Raw genomic sequence first — 20,695 nt, forward strand, 5'->3', positions numbered from 1 at the left:
ATTCTTAGTTGAGGAATTGTTCTACTGAAAAATAAACATTTTTTTGCTTGGAACTTATGTCCTCTTGTTTTGTCTTCATAAAGGATAGCTGACACAGTGGCCACCCACCAAAATCTGTTTTTTCTGTCCCCATGGTATAGCAGTCCCCCAGTGTGCAGAATGACCTCTGCTCCAAAGATGGGTTTTCATTAGGCCAAATCAATCATGGTAATCCTACCCCAACACAAGTGAGTCATTTAGTAAAGAGCAGGCCTACACCAATGCAGGGATCCTAGGGAAAGATACTTCTTGGTGGTCAAATTGAAAACAAAGAAAACACAAAGAATGGAAGAACTAAGACACTAAATACCTAGACTAGCTAGTGAGAAGATAACATGTACGAAATGCAAGAGGTTGGCTTGACTCTGAGGTAAAAAGAACAAACTATGCAATTGTATTAGCTGTTAAACTTGCATACAAATGTTTCACTTATCACCAGTAAAGATAACTACAGAAAAATACCTTAAGCTTTGGTCAAACCATGCCTAGACTGACCTACCTTTGGACCAGTGGTTGTATATAACTAACAAAATTACTTACATCATTCATGTCATCTCGAACTGAGTTTTCTGGCATATGCAACCATGAATATCCTAATGCAGAAACTTAGTTGAGTCATTTCTCTTTCACTTCTCCCTAGTTCTTTACTATGGGCCCTAACAAGTAGCAAAAGGTCAGAAGAGACAAATGACAACTAAGTTACTATCTCTGTTAACTGATTCCAAGGTCACAAAATCCTGGCCACTTACATACTATAATGTAGGAACTTACATTTAACCGTCTACCATCTGTCAATCCCTTGACTGATTCTCTGGCCAAATCCTACTAGTTGAGGTTGAGGCTTGAAAAAGAGAGGAATGTTAAGAGATGGGAGTGATCATGGAAGGGTGAGAAAAAACTGTTAAACTAGAGGCATGAATGAAAGAACAAAGTTTAAATTTGTATGTCCCTACATGGCCTAACATACCTATGTTTTCTCAGTTCAACAAGGAAGGGAAAAACAGGGAGTATAGCTTTAAGTACATAACTACATCCCTTCTGTGCTTGAGGCCACATATTATTTAAGATGTAGAAAGAGTATGCATGTCAAGAGAATTAAATGCTAAATGACTCAGTTTGCTGAAATAGGTGGTGGCAGTGCTGTTATTAAGAATGAAAGAGGAGCTGGGAATGCAAGCTGGTGCAGCCACTCTGGAAAACATTATGGAGGTACCTCAAAAAACTAAAAATAGAACTACCCTATGACCCAGCAATTGCACTACTAGGTATTTATCCAAGGGATACAGGTGTGCTCTTTCAAAGGGACACATGCACCCCCATGTTTACAGCAGCACTATCAACAATAGCCAAAGTATGAAAAGAGCCCAAATGTCCATTGATGGATGAATAGATAAAGAAAATGTGGTATATATATATACAATGGAGTATTACTTGGCAATCAAAAAGAATGAAATCTTGCCATTTGCAGCTACGTGGATGGAGCTGGAGGGTATTATGCTAAGTGAAATTAGTCAGAGAAAGACAAACATCATATGACTTCACTCATATGAGGACCTTAAGAGACAAAACTGATGGACATAATGGAAGGGAAACAAAAATAATATAAAAACAGGGAGGGGGACAAAGCAAGAGACTCATAAATATGGAGAACAAACTGAGGGTTACTGGAGGGGTTGTGGGAGGGGGGATGGGCTAAATGGGTAAGGGGCACTAAGGAATCTACTCCTGAAATCACTGTTGCACTATATGCTAACTAACTTGGATGTAAATTAAAAAAAAAAAGAATGAAAAAGGAGCAGTGCTGCCACTGCCTGGTCACAGGCTCCATGCCTGCTTCACATAGACATGGCAAAAATATCCAGCCCTACTGAGACTGAGCAGTGCATTGAGCTTCTGATTGCTGTTTCCCACAAGTATGCTGGAAAGGAGGCTAACAACTGCACCTCTCCAAGAAAGAGTTCCCAGCCTTCATGAATACAGAAGTGGAAGTCTTCCTAAAGAACTGGAAGGACCCTGGTGTCCTAGACTGTATGATGAAAAAACTAGACCTCAACTGTGATGGACAGCTAGATTTCCAAGAATTTCTGCATCTTTCTGGTGGAATGGCCATGTCTTGCCATGGCTACTTTATTAGGTCTACCCATTTCTAGAAGCAAATGTGAGGTGCTCTTGGGCCTGGCCTCCAGACCACACTCTCTCCTTCAAAAGAGACTCTCAATCATTATCCCCTCCTCACATCCTACATGTACCCTGAGCCCAGAGCATCCACTGCCCCATGTAGGCTAGCTCTATTGGTAGTTAATAAAGTAATAGTGTTTTTTATTTCTCATAATTTATTTTTATCTTTTTAAGTTTATTTATTTTTGAGGTGGGGGAGGGGTAGAGAGAGAGGGAGACAGAGAATCCCAAGCAGGCTCTGCACTATCAGCATGGAGCCTGATGTGGGGCTTGAACTCACAAACCAGGAGACCATGACCTGAACCGAAACCAAAAGTTGGACACTTAACCCACAGAGCCACCCAGGCGCACCAGTCATAGTGTTTTTTAAAGCAAAAAATTAAAAAATTAAAGAGGAAAGATTAAAATCAGGAAATTCAGTTTTGGCATGCTGTGCTTGACATACCTATGAGATGCTGAAGGAAAGATGGTCAGCAGAGGTGTATAAACATGCATGGGGCCTCGATGCTTGATTTGTAAAAATGAGACCAGAAGTAACAGACACCAAGATCACTTAGGCACAATGTATAGATCACTGCCTTTCAACCTTTTACATGTTATAATAAGTAGAAAATGATCAATGTATGGAAAATCTGGGTAAATGGGAAGGCTGCTCCAAGCCTATTGCTATGAAAGTGGAGAGGATCACTAGCTCAGTAAACCTAGGCTTTGGAACATGGCTGGAAAGCCCTGAAGTAAAAAGATATTAAGGGCTTAAGGCAGATACAGAGATATCTGTAAGGAATATTCTGAGAGATGGGACGATCAAGAAAATAGTATCACAGAAGCCTAGGAAGTATGTTAAGGTCCAACTTTCCGAAAAAGATTTTTATGGGGATTACCCTCTAGTACCCAAAACACTACAGAACTCATCTTTCCTAAGACTTATGTTCTGCAACCCGGACCAGTATCTAGCCCATATTCTCTGAGTCACTGAAGCTTATATTCCTTTGTTCTTAAAACCTAGCATATATTCATCTTTTGCAGACCTGCTTGTTTGACCCTTATAATTTTTTAGCCTTTCCCGTTTCCTTCTTTCCATCACTTTGTTTTTTTTTTCTGCTACTGCAAAAACACAATTGCTATTTTCTTTCTGTTCCCTATGGCCCATTCCTCCAACTGGCCTACATAATATTGGCATATTAATTACTTTGAAGCACACCCTTTGCTCGAAAAAAAAAAAAAAAAACAAACAAACAAAAAACCTTCACTGGCTCCCCAATGACTATACCATTACCATTAAGTCCAAAGTCTCTAGATATCAAGGTTCTTTATGATCTGAACTGGTCTACCTTCCCAAATTCATTTCCCCATATTCCTATTCATCCAACCAAAGGTTTAATCACATCCAATTATTGATTGCCTAAATACCTTCATTCATGTTGTTTTCTCCATCCAAAATGCCTTTCAGTCCTAGATATACATAGATAAGTCTTACTTCTTCCTCCAATATCCAGCTCAAATGATAACTTAATCTGTAAAATACACATCTGCCAAAGAGATCAGGTAATTTTGCCTTCCTCACCTCCTTAAATTTCATTTTGATTCTTTTAGGGAACATTATTTTTATTTCGCATACCCAATTGTTTATTTCTCCTACTTGATGGCTAACTCTTTGATTAAGCTTTTCATTTGCCATGTTAATTCACAATGATATGACAGCGTAAGTATTTTTTTTAATTCTTAATACAACTGAGTGAAGATTTTTATAAGCTGGGAAATGGATAAGTAATAAGAATAAGACTAATAATCCTTTATAACTAAGAGCTTCAACTTATTTTAAGGGGAAAAAAAAAGAGGCTTCTTCTAGTTCATATGGAGATGATGGCAGTAATTTTGGGAAAAGCTGACAACACTTGATTCAATTTCTTAAAGCTTTTCTGTACTAACATTTTTCAAGGTTTTTTTTGTTAAGAAAACTTAAGTGAAAAAAATCTTTATTGTTTAAAAGACTTAACCAAAAATTTATTTCCATCGAGATTAAACTCCAGAAAAGTAAACTTCTATATATATTTTAGCTTGTATACATTTGTAGTTTCCCTTGGGCATAGTGCCACCTACAGTTAGCAAATGCAAACCACTGGGTTCTGAAAAACCTGGTTAGTGCAACAGAATAGCATCTGTGGCATCATACAAAATTCCTTTTACACACTATGTTACTCACAATCACATATAAGCCCAAATTGAAGTAAAATACAATAAACTTACCCCAACTGAAGACTTAGATATTGAAAGCCTGACTTTTCACAGATAGGGTGTTTTCTCAAAATAGGAACAAAAGACCATCATGAATGCATTCTTTTGGTTTTCCATTGTCTATTTCTTCTTCAGGGCTATCCCTATCAATTGTTCTACAAAAGTGCTATAATGAAAACAGCAACCTTTCCCTACTGTGGCTCTTTCTGATCAACCTTCAAACATGCTCAAATCTGATTCAAAAACTCAAACATAACAAAACAACTTCTCCCAGTCTGAGAAAACAAACAAAAAACAAAACACCAAAACCCCAAAAAACAAAACAAACAAAACTCCCACCTATTTTCCTGTTAAAGTTACAGCTATCCTCTCCAACAAACTTCTTGAAAGACTGGCTACATTCAGATTACTTCTCAATTTACAAAAATCTGGCTTCTACCTCAATCACAATGGCCACTAAAAAACCTTTTGCGAAAGTAAAAAATCTCAACTGCCAACTTTAAGCCTCACTCCTCATCTTACTTTAATGCACTGTAGTATACTCTTGTGGCGCTTTTGTACTCTGGTGATTTGATAACATCGTCTTTTAACTAATTTTTTAAAATTTTTACTGAGGAAGTTTTGTTTCCTAGAATTTCGTCCTTAACCTTCCTCTTCTCGCTTTGTACATTTTCCTGGATGTTTTCATCCATTCTTACAGCTTCAAGTAGCTTCTATACGCTGGTGATTCATAAATTATAGTTCTTGCTATATCCTATTAGTTCTAGAAACCTACTTCTAGTCATATATTTCTAATCAGATACTCTAGTACCTCAAATACGCCCAAAGTGAGCACTGCCTCTTATTTTCAATCTAACTATTGGATCCTTGGTGAGACATTCATTCTAACAAAGCCTATGCGCTGTGCCACAAAAATATTCTTCTAATTTATCCACATCTTTCCATGCTTACTGCCTCAGTTATGGTCCTCGTATAATTTCTCTCCTAGACTACATAGCACTCAGCTTCCTTACTTGGTTCCACCTACATCAGAGCATCTTCATCTTAAAATCTGTCTGTCCCCTAAACAGTTAAGCAGCAATCAGTTCCGATTATAAAATCTGATTTTGTTAGGCTACTATTTAAAGCTACTTGTTGTTGAGGGACGCCTGGGTGGCTCAGTCGATTAGGTGACTGACTTTGGCTCAGGTCATGATCTCGCGGTTCGTGGGTTTGAGCCCTGCGTCGGGCTCTGTGCTGACAGCTAGAGCCTGAAGCCTGCTTAAGTGTCTGTGTCTCCCTCTCTCTGCCCCTCCCCTGCTTGTGCTTTGTCTCTCAAAAATGAATAAACGTTAAAAAAAAACAAAGCTAGGGGCGCCTGGGTGGCTCAGTCGGTTAAGCGTCCGACTACAGCTCAGGTCACGATCTCGCAGTCTGTGAGTTCGAGCCCCGCGTCGGGCTCTGGGCTGATGGCTCAGAGCCTGGAGCCTGTTTCAGATTCTGTGTCTCCCTCTCTCTCTGCCCCTCCCCTGTTCATGCTCTGTCTCTCTCTGTCCCAAAAATAAATAAACGTTAAAAAAAAAAAAAACAAAAAACAAAAAACAAAGCTACTTGTTGTGTGCAAAATAAAAGACCCAAATGCAACACTTGCATTCAAGATAATTCATGACCTAGAATTAACACATCTTCAGTTATGCTCCTGCATACTTTGAAAACCTTTTTCCACAAAAGGATGGATATAAATATTTTATAGTTTGGATCTTTGTTTTTTTTTTTCTTTAATTCCTGGGATGCCTTCCAGTGTTGCTTTAGGTATTTTCTATTTTGATCTCCATTCCCTTCTCCACACTGAAGAGCTATAACTTGAGTTACATACAAAATGAAATACTCAAACACAGAACAGAGAGCTTTCACTGGAAGCACTAAAGGAGGATCAAAACTTCTCTCTTCCTCCTAATCTGTACTGTAGTAAAACAATTTAGAAATTTCTTCTGCTTTGGAGAAACCCCTGCCCTTGGAAGGCCAAATAGAAACTGGTGGGCAGCCTACTAGAGGGAAGGCGACATGGATGAGGAATATTCACACCTGACTCTAGACTAGACCTGAATACTATCTCAAGGTTCAGGTACTCCTTAAGCTGGGCTCATCAGTATCGGAGAATTATTGTTTGTGGCATACACGGCAGGAGAATCAGGACGAGACAGGCAATAACTCCACTTCTGACAAGACTAACAGACAAGATATTTGTAGTCAAATGAATGTAACAATATAAAAATTTAGCCAGGTTTGGAAGATGATTTTGGTAAATGGGAACTACCACTAGGCAAGTATTTTTGTCCTAAGTTTCCTTAGCTGTAAACTACTTCTCATGTATAAAATTTATTTCTCTACCTATAAAACCTCTATCTTTTCCTTATTCCATCCTACCTTTCCAACTCAAATAGGAATCATGGAAATTAGAGCTACATTTCCCAAATCTGCTCAGAACTCAGTAGTATGGGCTCTGGCAGTGAAAGGTTTTAGTATTTGACCCACAAGCCAATGTATATAATCTATATGAAAGTAAATTGCATGTGAACTGTACATATAATTTTCTTATTCAAATGTAATGAATACCTTTAAAAATAAAGCAGATAATTTCTAACTATGTGCTTCAGTGATTATTTCTAACCTGAAATTTAGTAGTTATTAACTAGTTAATTTCTTACCTGAGGGAGGCAGAATTTGTAAAGACGAAATGTTTTGCACACTGTGTAAATGTTCTAATTCTTGATGATTAAATGCTAACTGATGGTGATCTGGTGGTATTTCACATGAATATGAAGTCTGACAAAAAAGGGTAGTTTTTGCAGAGGCTTCATCTTGTACAGAAGACTGTATCTGTTAAGACAAAGATAAAGACAATTGTCTTTCAGAGTTTTAACCACACAAGAAGTTTAACTAAAAAAGTAGAAACAGAGAGGAAAAGAATATAATTTAAAACTACCTTCAACTATGATATAATTATTTAAGTCATACAAACTTATAGGGTATAATTATCCCATTCTTACAGATGAGAAAAATAAGGTGTGGAAAGATTAAAAGACTTGGCCATCCTATAGTTTTAGGTAGAGTTAGTCAAAGCCTATAATCTTAGTTAATAATACATACAAACTTACATATGTTATTAAATAGTGCTGCTTATTTCCAAATGCTTTCCTGTAAGCTTTTATACCAAATCTAGAGACTAATCTGCTTTCTTTTACCCCCTTTACCTTACTGAATTATAGGCATAATGGGAAGGGTGGGTAAAAATCACATGATAGTTGACCTGTAAGACTATCAACAAAATTCTGATTTAGTAAGTAACAACTGTATTATATAGCTAACATTTATTAAATGCTTACAGTGTGTGAGGCACCAGGCTAAACCCTTTATATAAAGCTCTTCAATTCTCACAATAATCTCATGAGTTCAATATAACTATTATCCCCGTTTATAGTTTACAATAGGACTCAGATATAATAAAAGCAACTTTCCTAGAATCTCACAATTATTTAGTCACAAGCTAAGTTATAGTACCAAAGCCCAGGTACCTTATCTACTAAGCTTTGAGTTGTAGATAGTACAGAGATCAGTAAGACAGTCTTTCTCCATCTAATAAAGGGGTTAGAGTGAGTAAATAAGGCAAGTGTATGAATACCTATGCTAGCTTGAATAAAACTAATGCCATAGAAATGTTCCAACAATAATATAGACCCAAGCTGCAAAGTTAAAGTCAAATGCTGAGGTTTAAATCAATAAAAAATCACTTTCTGAAACACACAAATATATGCATTTACTCATATTTCTAAAAAAATTCCCTCTTTTATTATCAACGGGCATTTTGTTCCTCAGTGAGTGACACTGAAAAAATTCTGGCCACAAACAGATCATTAAGAGAGCATTCTAGAGGCACCTGGGTGGCTCAGTCAGTTGAGCATCCAACTTCGGCCCAGGTCATGATCTCAGTCTGTGAGTTTGAGCCTCACATCAGGCTCTGTGCTGACAGCTCAGAGCCTGGAGCCTGCTTCCGATTCTGTGTCTCCCTCTCTCTCTGCTACCTCCTTTCCTCCCTCCCTCCCTCATAAACATTAAAATAAAAAGACAGCATTTTATATGCTATGTATTGAGGATGCTTTCAAAGTTCATTGATATAATTTTGATTCCACTAAAATCTATGGCAACAGACAATCTGTACCTTTGAGAACTCATTCTTGTCTACCAAATTAATTACCACTTCATCTGGGTGTCCAAAGCCCTCTTTATTATGTCCCCCAAGCCAACTAATCCCTGACAAATACCCTCTGCTGCCATTTTTCCCTGAACACAACTTCTGTGCTTCTTTGCCTCTCTTCGCACTACTACCTCTGTTTAGAAAAAGTAAGTCCCTAATCTGTGTCAATGTACTAACCATTTCTTTCCCTTCCCTGTAGTTTAAAAGCCATTTTAAGCATTTTCTCCTTCAGATAGTATATATATTCCTTCTACATTTTCTCAATTATGAAAATAGATGATCGCACTAATCATGCAACCTCTTAACAGGATGATTATATATATCTCTTATATAATATATATAAGATAAGATATAATTATAATAGAGAGCTCCCTCAACACACGTATTTATGTTGTACATCTGTAACCTAGTTAGATGATGTTAATTTATAATTTAATAAAGGTATATACCTGTAATTCTATATTCAGGAAGGTATAGAGGATTAAAGCTTTAATGAGAATTACAACTTGAATTAGTTTAGTAAGAGATAAAATTACTTCTATCCTTGTCAAAGCATGTCAACTACTAATGATAGATGTGCTAAAATTAGTAGCCGGTAATTATAAGCTTTATCTTTAGAAACCCTGCCTACCATTTTCCTACTCCCTTTAGAAATTCCACCTTACTGTGTGCACCCTACATCCTACTGTGTGCACATAGGGAAAGCAAGGCCTTTCTTCTGTATTTACTCTCAAGACTAACTCAAAACTTCTATCATTTGTTCTTCTAATATGATTTATAGAACAGTTATATCTTATTAGAAAAATGTAGCCAAATACTTCCTGTATTCAATTTTAAGAAGAAATCTTTGAGTATTTAGTTGACAAACTGAAAATGTGACAGCTCTTCGTTATAAACAAAATCAAAACAAATTTTAAAGAAGCTACTACTATACCAGTTGAGTTATAACATACATTTTTAAATTCTAAGGTAAAAAAGGAGGAATTAACTTACCTTTACTTGTTCTTTAGGAGAATCATTCTGTTTTGCTTCAGTAAATTTAGGAAACATTTCTGCAAATGTATATAAATAAATATTTCAATATTTGTTAGCTTAAAACCTTACGATTTAAATTATAAATTGTTTTCATATTAAAAATAGAACGGTCATCTCAGGAAAATGTCTTTAATACCAACCTCTTAAATCAAGAAATTCTTATAGTTACCAGGTTTTTGCCCTTTGAATCAGTCAAAATTCTAAAGAGATACTTGCGTTTTAAAGGGGATATTTTCTTTTCCACATAATTGAATAAATATCCACTCACAAATTTCAATTTGGATCATTTAGGCAAAAAAGAACAGCATAGTAAAGAGCTTGAATAAGCGACAGTTTAAACAGGAACAAGTTACAACACAGATAAGGTTTTAAACAAGTAGAATGAATTATAGCAAAATCATCTTTTACCAAGTAGCCATAAATACAGCCACAAGGAACTTAATTAAAATAATTAAGAACTTACTATAAGAGAAGGATATATCACTGATCTGAGAGGATACAGTCTTTTATGAAAAGTGAAGCTATTTGATTTCATGGTAAAGTCTGCTCTGCTTACTAAGCATTATGGGAAGATCCCAAACAATTATTTATTTACTCTCTAGTTATTTGGCAGCCTCAACTATGTTGTAACAAATGGTTTTTATAGTACCTTCTTTACCTTTAGAAATACCTTTACAGCAGACACTGGTGGTACAGTAGATATAAAAAGAGATCTCTGACATGCTACTCATAAGTTCCTTTCTTTATCTTACAATATTTTCTGGCGCTGTCCTCCCCAATCATAAGCCTAGGCCAGTGCAATAAAGCACCAAACTGCCAGTTAATGCCTTGACCCATCTCTCCAGGTGGGCATTGATGAGCCACCTTAGCATTATTTGTTTCAGGCTCCAGGGCACCAAAGCTGGTTAATACCAAATCTTATTCAAACTTAAAACGTTCTAATTTTAATAATTACCTTCTGCTTCCTGAAATGCCATCAGTTTCCACTGGATGTGTTACTGTTCTTTCCTCTCCTAAAATGTTTGATGCTGGACATTGTTAAAATTGCTAAATGCCACTCAAAGACGTGCTTTAGTTTAAAGAATTCAAGTTTTGAAATGACACGAACCATCTTAATGTCACTCCACTAAGTATTATTTAAGTGTTGGGGGCGAGGTGGAAGGGAAGGGAAGAATATAGACAGGAAAGATTGAGGGTATAGATCCAGGTAGCTTTCACATTTAGGGGATAAATTATGGTTTCAGCTTTGAACAAAAAAAAACAGACTTCATTAATATGATCATATAATATATGCACATCTACACAGCTATCTTAAATATTCAAATATGCACCCAAACTACATTATTCTACAATTTACATAGACTCTTAAGTATAATAAAATATGACATATATTAGTGTTCTACTAAAAAATTCAAGGGCGTTATCTTAGTTTTCTGATATAATAGCTCAGAATTTTAAAAATTCTCTGAATCTGAAGACACTAGGAAAAGGCATCAAAATTTTTTTAACTAGAATGGTAACTAGACTTACTGTAGTCATTATTTTGCAAAGTACACAAATGCCAAATCACTATGTTGTACACCTGAAACTAATATTGTATGTCAGTTATACTGCAATAAAAAAAGGTCAAAACTATCCGATACAGTATGTTTCATAAAAGTCTTAGACTATGGACAGAAGAATAATTAATGACAGCCTAAAACTCAGCATTTTGATTCTCATTCTACTTTTACATAGTTGACTTTCTAGAAACATAAAACATAAAACTGTTTATGAGTTCCTGGCCCTTGTAGTTAAAAGGCAAACATATACATTTTCACTATCGAGTTTAAGATCCCCTTTCAGTTAGTGAAGAAGCTCTTCAGGTCTTGCAAATCTTAATGAAACTGAGCACTATAGTGACAACATATATACTGTCAACTAATTTCTCCAGGGAACTGTGATAATATGCATACCCACCTTAAGAGATTCAAATTGGGTAATATATGTGAACTACTAAACAAATGCATATTATGCATGTTATGTAATATGTTCTATTTTCACATCTCCCCCAAAACCTCAACATAAAACTCTGATGGAAAAGTTTTTATTTTAGGGGCGCCTGGGTGGCTCGGTTGAGCATCTGACTTCAACTCAGGTCATAATCTCGCAGTTCGTTGAGTTAGAGCCCCTGTGTCTGGCTCTGTGCTGACAGCTTAGAGCCTGGAGCCTGCTGTGGATTCTGTGTGTGTCTCTCTCTCTGCCCCCTCTCCCCTGCTCGCTCTCTGTCTCTCTCTCAAAAATAAACATTAAAAAAAGTTTTCATTTTAAACTAAGGCAAAAAATTTTAATTATAGAATAAAAGAGAGCTGGAATTGAATATTTGATTAAAGAGTTGGTTTAATATCCATCACCTATCAAAGCACTGAGATAAATGCTCCAGATATAGCAAATGTTATCAGGAAGACAGTATGGACTAAGAAAAGTTTAATAAGCTGAATATGAATATAATACCATAATGCAAAACCAGAACGTTATGCCATATATAGCAGAAAAAAATTACTGAAGAATTTTGAATTAGAAAACTAAATCACACTTCTGTTACACAGAACAGGGTTTAAAAAGGTAGTTGGAATTCACTACCTGGTTCTGTTACCTTATTTTATAGGAAAAAAGCATGTCCAGAGATGTTAAATGATTTGCCCAAACTTATCACCTAAGACATGGTCTGTTGGTTAAAAAACCAAAACCAACCAACCAAACAAACAAAAAAACCCAAATAAGCAATTTGTCTTTGAACTAAAAAAATGTGCTCCCTTTACAGACTGCTTTGGCAATTTTCATTGAAGTGTCTGGTACTTATTTTAATATATAAACACAACCCAAGTACAAAAAGTGGAAACTGGGGCGCCTGAGTGGCTCGATTGGTTTAGCATCAAACTTCAGCTCAGGTTTGTGGGTTCGAGTCCCGCATTGGGCTTTGGGCTGACAGCTCAGAGCCTGAGGCCTGCTTCAGATTCTGTGGTCCCCCTTTCCCCAACACTCCCCCATTTGTGCTATCCCTCCCTCTCAAAAATAAATAAACATTTATAACAAAAAAAAAAATTTAAAAAGGTAGAAACAAAAAACCCCCTAGGTCAATGGTTCTCAAACATAGCAGCGTATTAAAGTTACTTGGGATACTTAGATATCACATATATCTAGCCCCATTCTATATTTAATTCAGGTTTGGACACTAGTTTAAAAGTTTTGCAGGTGATTCTAACATACTGAGAAAATACTATTCTAGACAGCCTGCTTATTCAGGAAGACCCATTTTTGAACAGATAATTTTTAAATACACAAGACAAAATTTACCCATTTTTGAACAGATAATTTTTAAATACACAAGACCCATTTTTGAACAGATAATTTTTAAATACACAAGACAAAATTTATCACTCTTTTTCAAAGACTCAAGGCTCAAGCGTGGACCTCAATATATATAGGTTTTTAATCAAAGCTGGGTCTTTGAATTTATCTTTCTAGTGCTTTGAAAATACTATAGTTGATGAGAAAGTCATCATAGTTTTAAAATTTTAAGTGATAAACTAATCATTTCTCTTAAATGCCAAAGAGTATTCCCCAACTGTCATTGTGTACTTCCTACATGCACTAAACCATTCTCCGCCTAAAAAAGGTATAACAAAATCTGGACTTGAACCAAGTCCATTTTGTCCTTTTTCCCCTTGCATGAAAAAAAAAATCATATCCTCATCACTTCTACAGAAAACCTAGGTTGTAAAACTAAAAAGAGAAATTGTTTTAGTCCTGTTTGTAAGTCACCCATAACTAAGGAAGTGTTTTTAAAAAAGAAACTGTTAAAGGGCTTCATAACTTTCCTCCTCTGAATATTACACTGAAGCCAATAAAAGCAAAAAGTCTAATGAATGAAGTGACAAATTTACTTTGTCTTAATCAGGTGAAGAATTGATGCCATAACCACTGAGTTTGAGTGTAACTATTAAACAACTGAAATTATAAACATTCCTGAAAAATATTCCTTTTTTTGTTTTTAATGTTTATTTTATTTTTGAGAGAGAGAGAGAGATTCAGAGAGAGACAGAGCATGAACAGGGGAGGGGCAGAGAGAGAGAGACACAGAATCTAAAGCTGGCTCCAGGCTCTGAGCTGTCAGCACAGAGCTTGACACAGGGCTCGAACCCACAAACCCTGAAATCATGACCTGAGCCGAAGTCGGACGCTTAACCGACTGAGCCACTCAGCTGCCCCCCCTGAAAAATAATTCTATTCCACACTAATCAAGTATCTGAGCTAACATTTAGACAGTTCCTTAAGTTATTTTCTTTAAGATTTCAATTAAAAGTACTACCACCAATGAGATGATCCCATTTGATTCTCAGTAATATTATCTATGGAATTGAATCTATTAGTTATATTCCTCCCTATTATAGCACTCAAGATAGCCAAAGCTGTGGAGAATTAGAAAACTATCAGTAGGAAAAAAAAAAAAAAAAAGAAAAAGAAGAAGAAGAAAACTTTCAATAGGTTTTGTGTACATACTAGCAAATCCCAGCTAACATAGGATATAAGCATCTGGAATTCATTTTACTGTCAAATCTCATTTACATATTTGATCTGATATTTGATGATATTTTGAAGGTTATGAAAAATCATTTAGAAAAGGGTTACATTTTTACCAATGTTTAATAAATGTTCTTGACTAAGCTACACATGACAACTTGCATACACTGATGTCAGTCAAGAAAATAATTTAAGTGATAAAACCAAAACACAACAAATCTGCAATCAAGTACTGCTTTTACTCCAAAGATATCTCATTTATATTTTTCAAAGATTTGGGATTTCATTCCAATTCCACCTTAGAACTGATTCAATATCTTGTTTGAAATTTTAATTAAAGAATTTTTAAATAAAACTTTCCTTGGAAATCACAGCTTGGCCATTTAATTAATCTTATTTAATAAAGCAGAATTGAGCCTGTATTTTTCAAAAGTGCATAAAATAAGGTTTGAAAATACATGAAATATAATCATTTAAATAATGTGGAATAAACAACTGTAACACAATTTACAACACTTAAATGTTTTTCACAGATGTTACCATTCAAACATTTCACACATCTAAACAATGCTACTGCAGTAAAGACAGAGCAGCTCATAATAAGGATAATTAAAGAACTATGAATCAATATTAAGGAACTAATAAAAGTTAATTTAGAGCTCCATCCTTGATAACCAAAATTACAAAAGATTATGATTTTGCTAAGGAAATTGCATATAGCCAAACTGCTATAAAATTCTAGAAGGCAGGTATTAAAAAGGTTAAGAAAAATTGCTAAAGATCAATATCTTTCTATCAGAAAACTTTCCTCTATTAAAGTTTTGAAATGAAAATATATTCTTATCTCCTATCTTGAATAATCAAAAGCCTTATTAACCAGAGTTATGGCAATGAAGATATTCTAACTCTAAGTTTAAGTTCTGAACAAACCACAATAAATTTAAAAGCTACAAAATCTTATATATTTTTTCAGTTAATTTGTACTTATGTAACAGATAAAGTTTTTGCTGACATTCCTAATTTTCACAAATTGTATTTTCTCAGTAAGTAGCTCCATTTCCCTCTACCCTGAGACTTGATTTGGGATTTGTTGTCTGCTCTTTGATAATGTCATATACATAATTAAGAATAGCAGATGCTTTTTACTATTTTGCATTAAGTATTATTATTGCTATGATATGACTTCATTATTTTTCATAATTTACAATCCTTTCATTTATAGTTTTTGTCAAGAAAGTAAAAAATGTTCTTAGCTTACACACCAGAAGTAAAAAGCCTTATGGTATTTTAATGGGTACAAGTGAAGTTAATATTTAAGACAAAGGTCCTATTGCTTCATTTACTAATTTATTTTGTTAAGCAAATAAAGCAAAAACAAAAACAAAAAAACAGGAGAGAACTTAATGCTCATTTAAGGTAAGCACTGAGTTTGCAATTTATAACATGCATGTAAGTGTGTTTCCAAGTACACAGTTTGAATGTTTATAAAACAATAAAAATTTCAAAGAAATTCACAAATTCATACTATCATGTAAGAAAAACTGACCTTAGTGTCACAAACCTATATACCCTCATAATGTAGGTTGAAACATAACAATGTGCTACTTTGATTTTAACAATGTTTTTAAAAACAGTACTTGTTATAGAAAGATAACATTAAACAAGGACATCAGTCATAAAATAAAAATTCAACACAAATGTGTTAAAAAAAATTATAATTCTGAGGCCAAGTTATTCCACTGGAAAGTTAGGAAAACATATATAAGAACCATTCTAAGAACACATAGTAGATGATAAACATCTTTCCTTCAAGCAGTGTGTTGGAAGAATCTATCAGAAACTGAAATTAAGGTATTTTATTGAAGCACTCTGTATATATCACTTTTCCACTAATGCTTAAGGCATCTATTGATCAGTAGCCAATATATAATTAGATAACTCAAACAGCTTTATCTTACAAATAAAAGACAAAGTGCTGGAACTTATTAGGCCACAAATGCTTTATTAGATGAAGTTACAAATGCTAATTATTACAATTTAAAATTCTAAATGCAACTTTAGTTTTTCCAGCATTGTTTTATGCTTTATTGTCAAATATAAGAAAATAATGTATAATTACAGCCCTAAATCAATTTAAAAATTTTCTAGTATGACAAATCCAACAAAAATGTTTACCACTATATACTTTAGAAATGTAAAAACAAAATGCAGCAATCAGCACCACATAAATGCAAACTGAACAGAACCAAAAGTGAAACAAAAGGGACTCCAAGCCAGCAAGACTTTACTACCACAGTGAAATAAGAGGGGTGTTCTTACAAAAGGTAAGAATCCCTGATGTGACAATATTCTGTGTAGGATTTTTTTTTTTTTTTTTTTTTTTTGAAGAGAACTGAATCTCATGACAAACAAGAAGCATCTCATTCAAAATAAAGCAAAATTTGGGGTAGAAAAGTGCTCTATATTCTGAACATGCCTTCTGGTGGATAATGATGGAATGCCACTTGGGCATCCTTGGGGCAGTGATTACTTGTCAACTACATGACCATCAGTGAAACAGCACAAACAAAACATGAATGAGTTAAGCTTGATACAGTTGATGAAAATCTACCCAAGGTAATATGGTACTTCAGCATAACTGGAAATCTCAATTTGAAGTACATTTTTCTATGAATGGAAGATAATATTCTACAATGAAGAAAACAAAGAAGTGAATAAAATTCTCCTTTAAACATTTTCTGGGATGACTGGCTTAATTCAAAATGATGAAATCATTCAATATATTCAGTCAGAATATATTGTCACAACGGGACATAACTGCAACATTACAGTAGTCTGATACATCACAGAGAGTAAATGTTCTCAAATAATCCTTCACTTTATAAAAAAATGAAGACTGGAATTTTATTATCTGTTATTTTCTCACATTAAGATCTGGTGTTATATATTAAGAAACTATCCCACCTTTAGTAAACTTATTTTCGATGTTACACACCTCTAAGTCACATATGTGTAATATGAAGTTTCATTTTACACGGCATCTTTTAAAGAAAATAGTAAGATTTTCAACATGCAATTCAATAATAAGTGTGGCATCCAAACCATAGGTTCTGGGTAAGTGACAGACGTTTCTTAAAAATCGAAGTCTCAATAGTACAAGAAAAAAATTTCCGCACAAACACAAGTACACTTAAGGGGACAGCTAACCTGATTCAGAATCACTGCTGTCTGAGGAGCCTGAATCACTGCTACTGCTTTCAGTCTCCGAGGAGCTGCTGCTGCTGCTGCTGCTGCTGCTGCTGCTGCTACTGCTTTCGCTTAATCGGGAACCACTTCCAACAGCCTTGGATGACTGCGTCTTCTCAGCTACAAAATAGGGGAAGTACGTTACAAGGCTACCAGAATTACATCATCAAAGGAACATTTAAAGGACTGCCACCTACATTTTGGTTGACGTTTTCTACAGTTTAACTGATTATTGACCTCTAGTAACCGCTTTTCCAACTCCTGTTTTTTCTGTGAATGAAATTCTTCTCTGGACTTCATTATCTTCTTACCTATAGGATTTAAGAGGAAAAAAGAGTATTCCCCAAAACAAAAACAAATACCAGACTGACCTCTACTGCTACACAGAAATACATACCATGAGGCTTTAGTGGTCTTTTTCTTAGACATGCAGCAACATACTTTTCTAGTTCTCGCAGTGTTGATGCTTTTAGTGTTTCAAAGTCTATCTCTATCTCATCAGGGTTGGAATTTCTCAGTGAAGGCTCTCTTGATTGTATTATATGAACAATCCGCCCAAGTTTATCTCCAGGGAGTTTGTTTATATCCAAGCTTAACTGCCTTTTCTCATCATAGTTCATAGGTTTAGCATTAGCATCATCTTCAGGTTTCAGAGCCAACACCTGCTGTTTCCTCTTCTTTGGCTGACTAAACAAAAATTAAATTTAATCAAAATTATTTGAGATAATATTATGATTTGAATAAGGCATTTTTAATAAAAGATACTTACTTGCTTTTAGACTTTTCCTTTAATTTCATTTGCTTAAACTTTTTCCTTGGATTTTCATCTCTGTTATTAACCTTTTCTTTCTTCTTTTCCCTTTTAGACTTATTCTTTTTCTTTAGCTTACGGAAAGGTACTTGGGATAGAACTTGTAGCTGTTGATGAACAGCTTTCAGCTGATAAAGAAAAAATTCTATAAACATTCACGGCTCTAAGTAAAGACATCAGAAAAAAAATGAAGGCACTCAAAAGTCAGGACTATGCTGAAATTCATGTCCTTCAGGTTCTTATTTTATTTCATGAATTCATTATTTTGAAGGGCATACACTAAATTAGAAATACTATCATGTGCTCAACCCATAAACTTAGGTATTCATCTATAACCAGACCATGAAAATTAAATTTCCAGTAATCTTAACTTTTTAATTGTTTTTTTCAGGCTTGAGTTCAGAGAAGGTTAACCTTTTATCACAAAAGGTAGCAATGTTAAAATCTCATCCATAAAATATCTTGGATTACATCATATAAATCATTTCAATGAGAATCCATTCATTGGGGTTAAGAATATAAATAACAGAATTTTAAGATATATAGACCTTTGGGTAAGAAAGACTATTAAACATTATAAATGTGCCAATAAGTAAATAAAGCCACAGTTGCTAAGTGATCTAAATGTAACAGCTTTTAATCTACAAAAAGCATTTTATAATAGATCTGCATCAAGAGCTCACAAAAATACCAAAACTTTTACCAATACAATCAACTACCTGCTCCTGAAGTTTTGCAAGACGTTGAACTCGTTCATCTTCAGAATCACCAGAAGAGTCATCTTCAGAGGAAGCTTCACTTCTGCTTTCTCTATCATGGACTTCTGTGGTATCTGTTTTGATGTAGCATACAGGCATACTCTCAACAGGTTCATCTGGGATCTTTGCAAAATGCATTTCAAAGACATCCTATGATGGAAAATGAGACTATAAACATTTTCTGTATTTCCAATTTAATGCAGCAATAACACCTTTTAACAAAAGTGTCACATTTTGATAATTCTATTTTTCCTTGTGGTAATTGTTATATAATATATACATCAAGTCATTATGTTGTATACCTTAAACTTACACAATGTTAATTTACCAAAGAAGAAATATAAGACTCGTGCTTCCTTGCTTGCTAACCTTAGCAACTTTTCTCTTCTCTTCTAGGTCTCTTCTAAGACAGACCTCTCAAGTTGTGTAGAGAATGTTCTTTCAAGGATCTTCTGCCCCATGTTTTGATCCATCATTCCACTACCTCCCACTGGGTCAGCCTCAACAGTCCTCGAGCTTTCCCTTCAGGGAGACATGGGCTCCAGTCAATCCTATCTCAGTTATCTACTATCCCCTCTTCGCTAATATTTCTCCAATTTCTTCTATGTGCACAGCAGCCTCATAAAAAGATGTGCTAATGTATGCTATACCTCAAAAACAAACAAACAATCTCTACACTTTAATAAATTGTGCTTTATTTTGGGAAGTAGGGTGTTCTTTGTCTTTTCAGTTATGGTTCAAAAATTTCCAAACTGTTCAGAAGAAACTCACTTTCAGGAACACGGAAGATGGCAGCGTAGGAGGATGCTGGGCTCACCTTGTCCTGCTGATCACTTAGATTCCACCCATATCTGCCTAAATAACCCAGAAAACTGCCAGAAGGCTAGCAGAACGGACTCTCCGGGGCCAAGCATAGACGAGAGGCCCATGGAAGAGGGTCGGAAGGGCAGAGAGGCGGTGCGCACTACGTGGACTGGCGGAGGGAGCCGGGGCAGTGAAGGGGCGGCCAGCCCACCCGGCAAGGCAGAGCCCCTGAGTCTGGCTTGCAAAGTGGAGGGGCCGGACGGAGTGTGTTCTGACAGCCAGCAGGACTTAACATCTGGAATGTTCTAAGTCAACAGCTCTGCTCCGAGAGCGGGAGGGCTAGAGGACAATGGGAGGGAGAGTTGTTGAGCTCCGGAGAACAGAGCTCAGCTTGGCGGGGAACAAAGGCGCATGCCAGCGCCATCTCCCTCGCCCATCCCCCAGCCAAAATCCCAAAGGGAACCAGATCCCGGCACAGAACTTGCTTGCACCGCAAACACCCAATGCTGTGCTTCTGCGGATCCATCCCTCCGACGGGTCTGCCTCCCTCCCAGTGCTGCAGGGCCTCTCCTGCAGGGGACCACCTACAGCAAAGTAAGCTGAGCCTGCTACTCCTGCCCCTGTGCACCTTGCGGATCCACCCTGGCTAATACGCCAGATCCCATCAGAGCAGCACCACAACTGTGCCTGGCAGTGTGCAAGCAGCCCAGACAGGGGCCACACCACTCCACAGTGAGTCCTGCCCCTGGGAGAGGGGAAGATAAGATACACACCAGTCTAACTGTGCCCCCA

General features: G+C 35.9%; 1 protein-coding gene and 1 pseudogene across 6 annotated transcripts in view; one reads left to right on the plus strand and one right to left on the minus strand.

Annotated features, from left to right (window-relative positions):
* BRDT (bromodomain testis associated) overlaps positions 1-20,695 on the minus strand; it is an 80,883-nt gene that overhangs the window by 25,885 nt on the left and 34,303 nt on the right. For all 6 annotated transcript variants that reach the window (XM_019414167.2, XM_019414163.2, XM_019414164.2 and 3 more), the window contains 7 exons: positions 19,061-19,249; positions 18,300-18,469; positions 17,928-18,217; positions 17,728-17,841; positions 17,492-17,650; positions 9,680-9,738; positions 7,140-7,311 (listed from right to left, as the gene is read on the minus strand). In XM_019414167.2, coding sequence (XP_019269712.2) covers positions 7,140-7,311; positions 9,680-9,738; positions 17,492-17,650; positions 17,728-17,841; positions 17,928-18,217; positions 18,300-18,469; positions 19,061-19,249 — 1,153 coding nt within the window. The remainder of the gene's footprint in view (positions 1-7,139; positions 7,312-9,679; positions 9,739-17,491; positions 17,651-17,727; positions 17,842-17,927; positions 18,218-18,299; positions 18,470-19,060; positions 19,250-20,695) is intronic.
* LOC128774198 (protein S100-A11-like) lies at positions 1,885-2,265 on the plus strand (annotated as a pseudogene).

This window comes from Panthera pardus, unplaced genomic scaffold, assembly GCF_024362965.1.
Source record: "Panthera pardus isolate Hobbes unplaced genomic scaffold, ASM2436296v1 HiC_scaffold_11, whole genome shotgun sequence".
In the NCBI taxonomy this organism is placed as follows: Eukaryota; Metazoa; Chordata; class Mammalia; order Carnivora; family Felidae; genus Panthera; species Panthera pardus.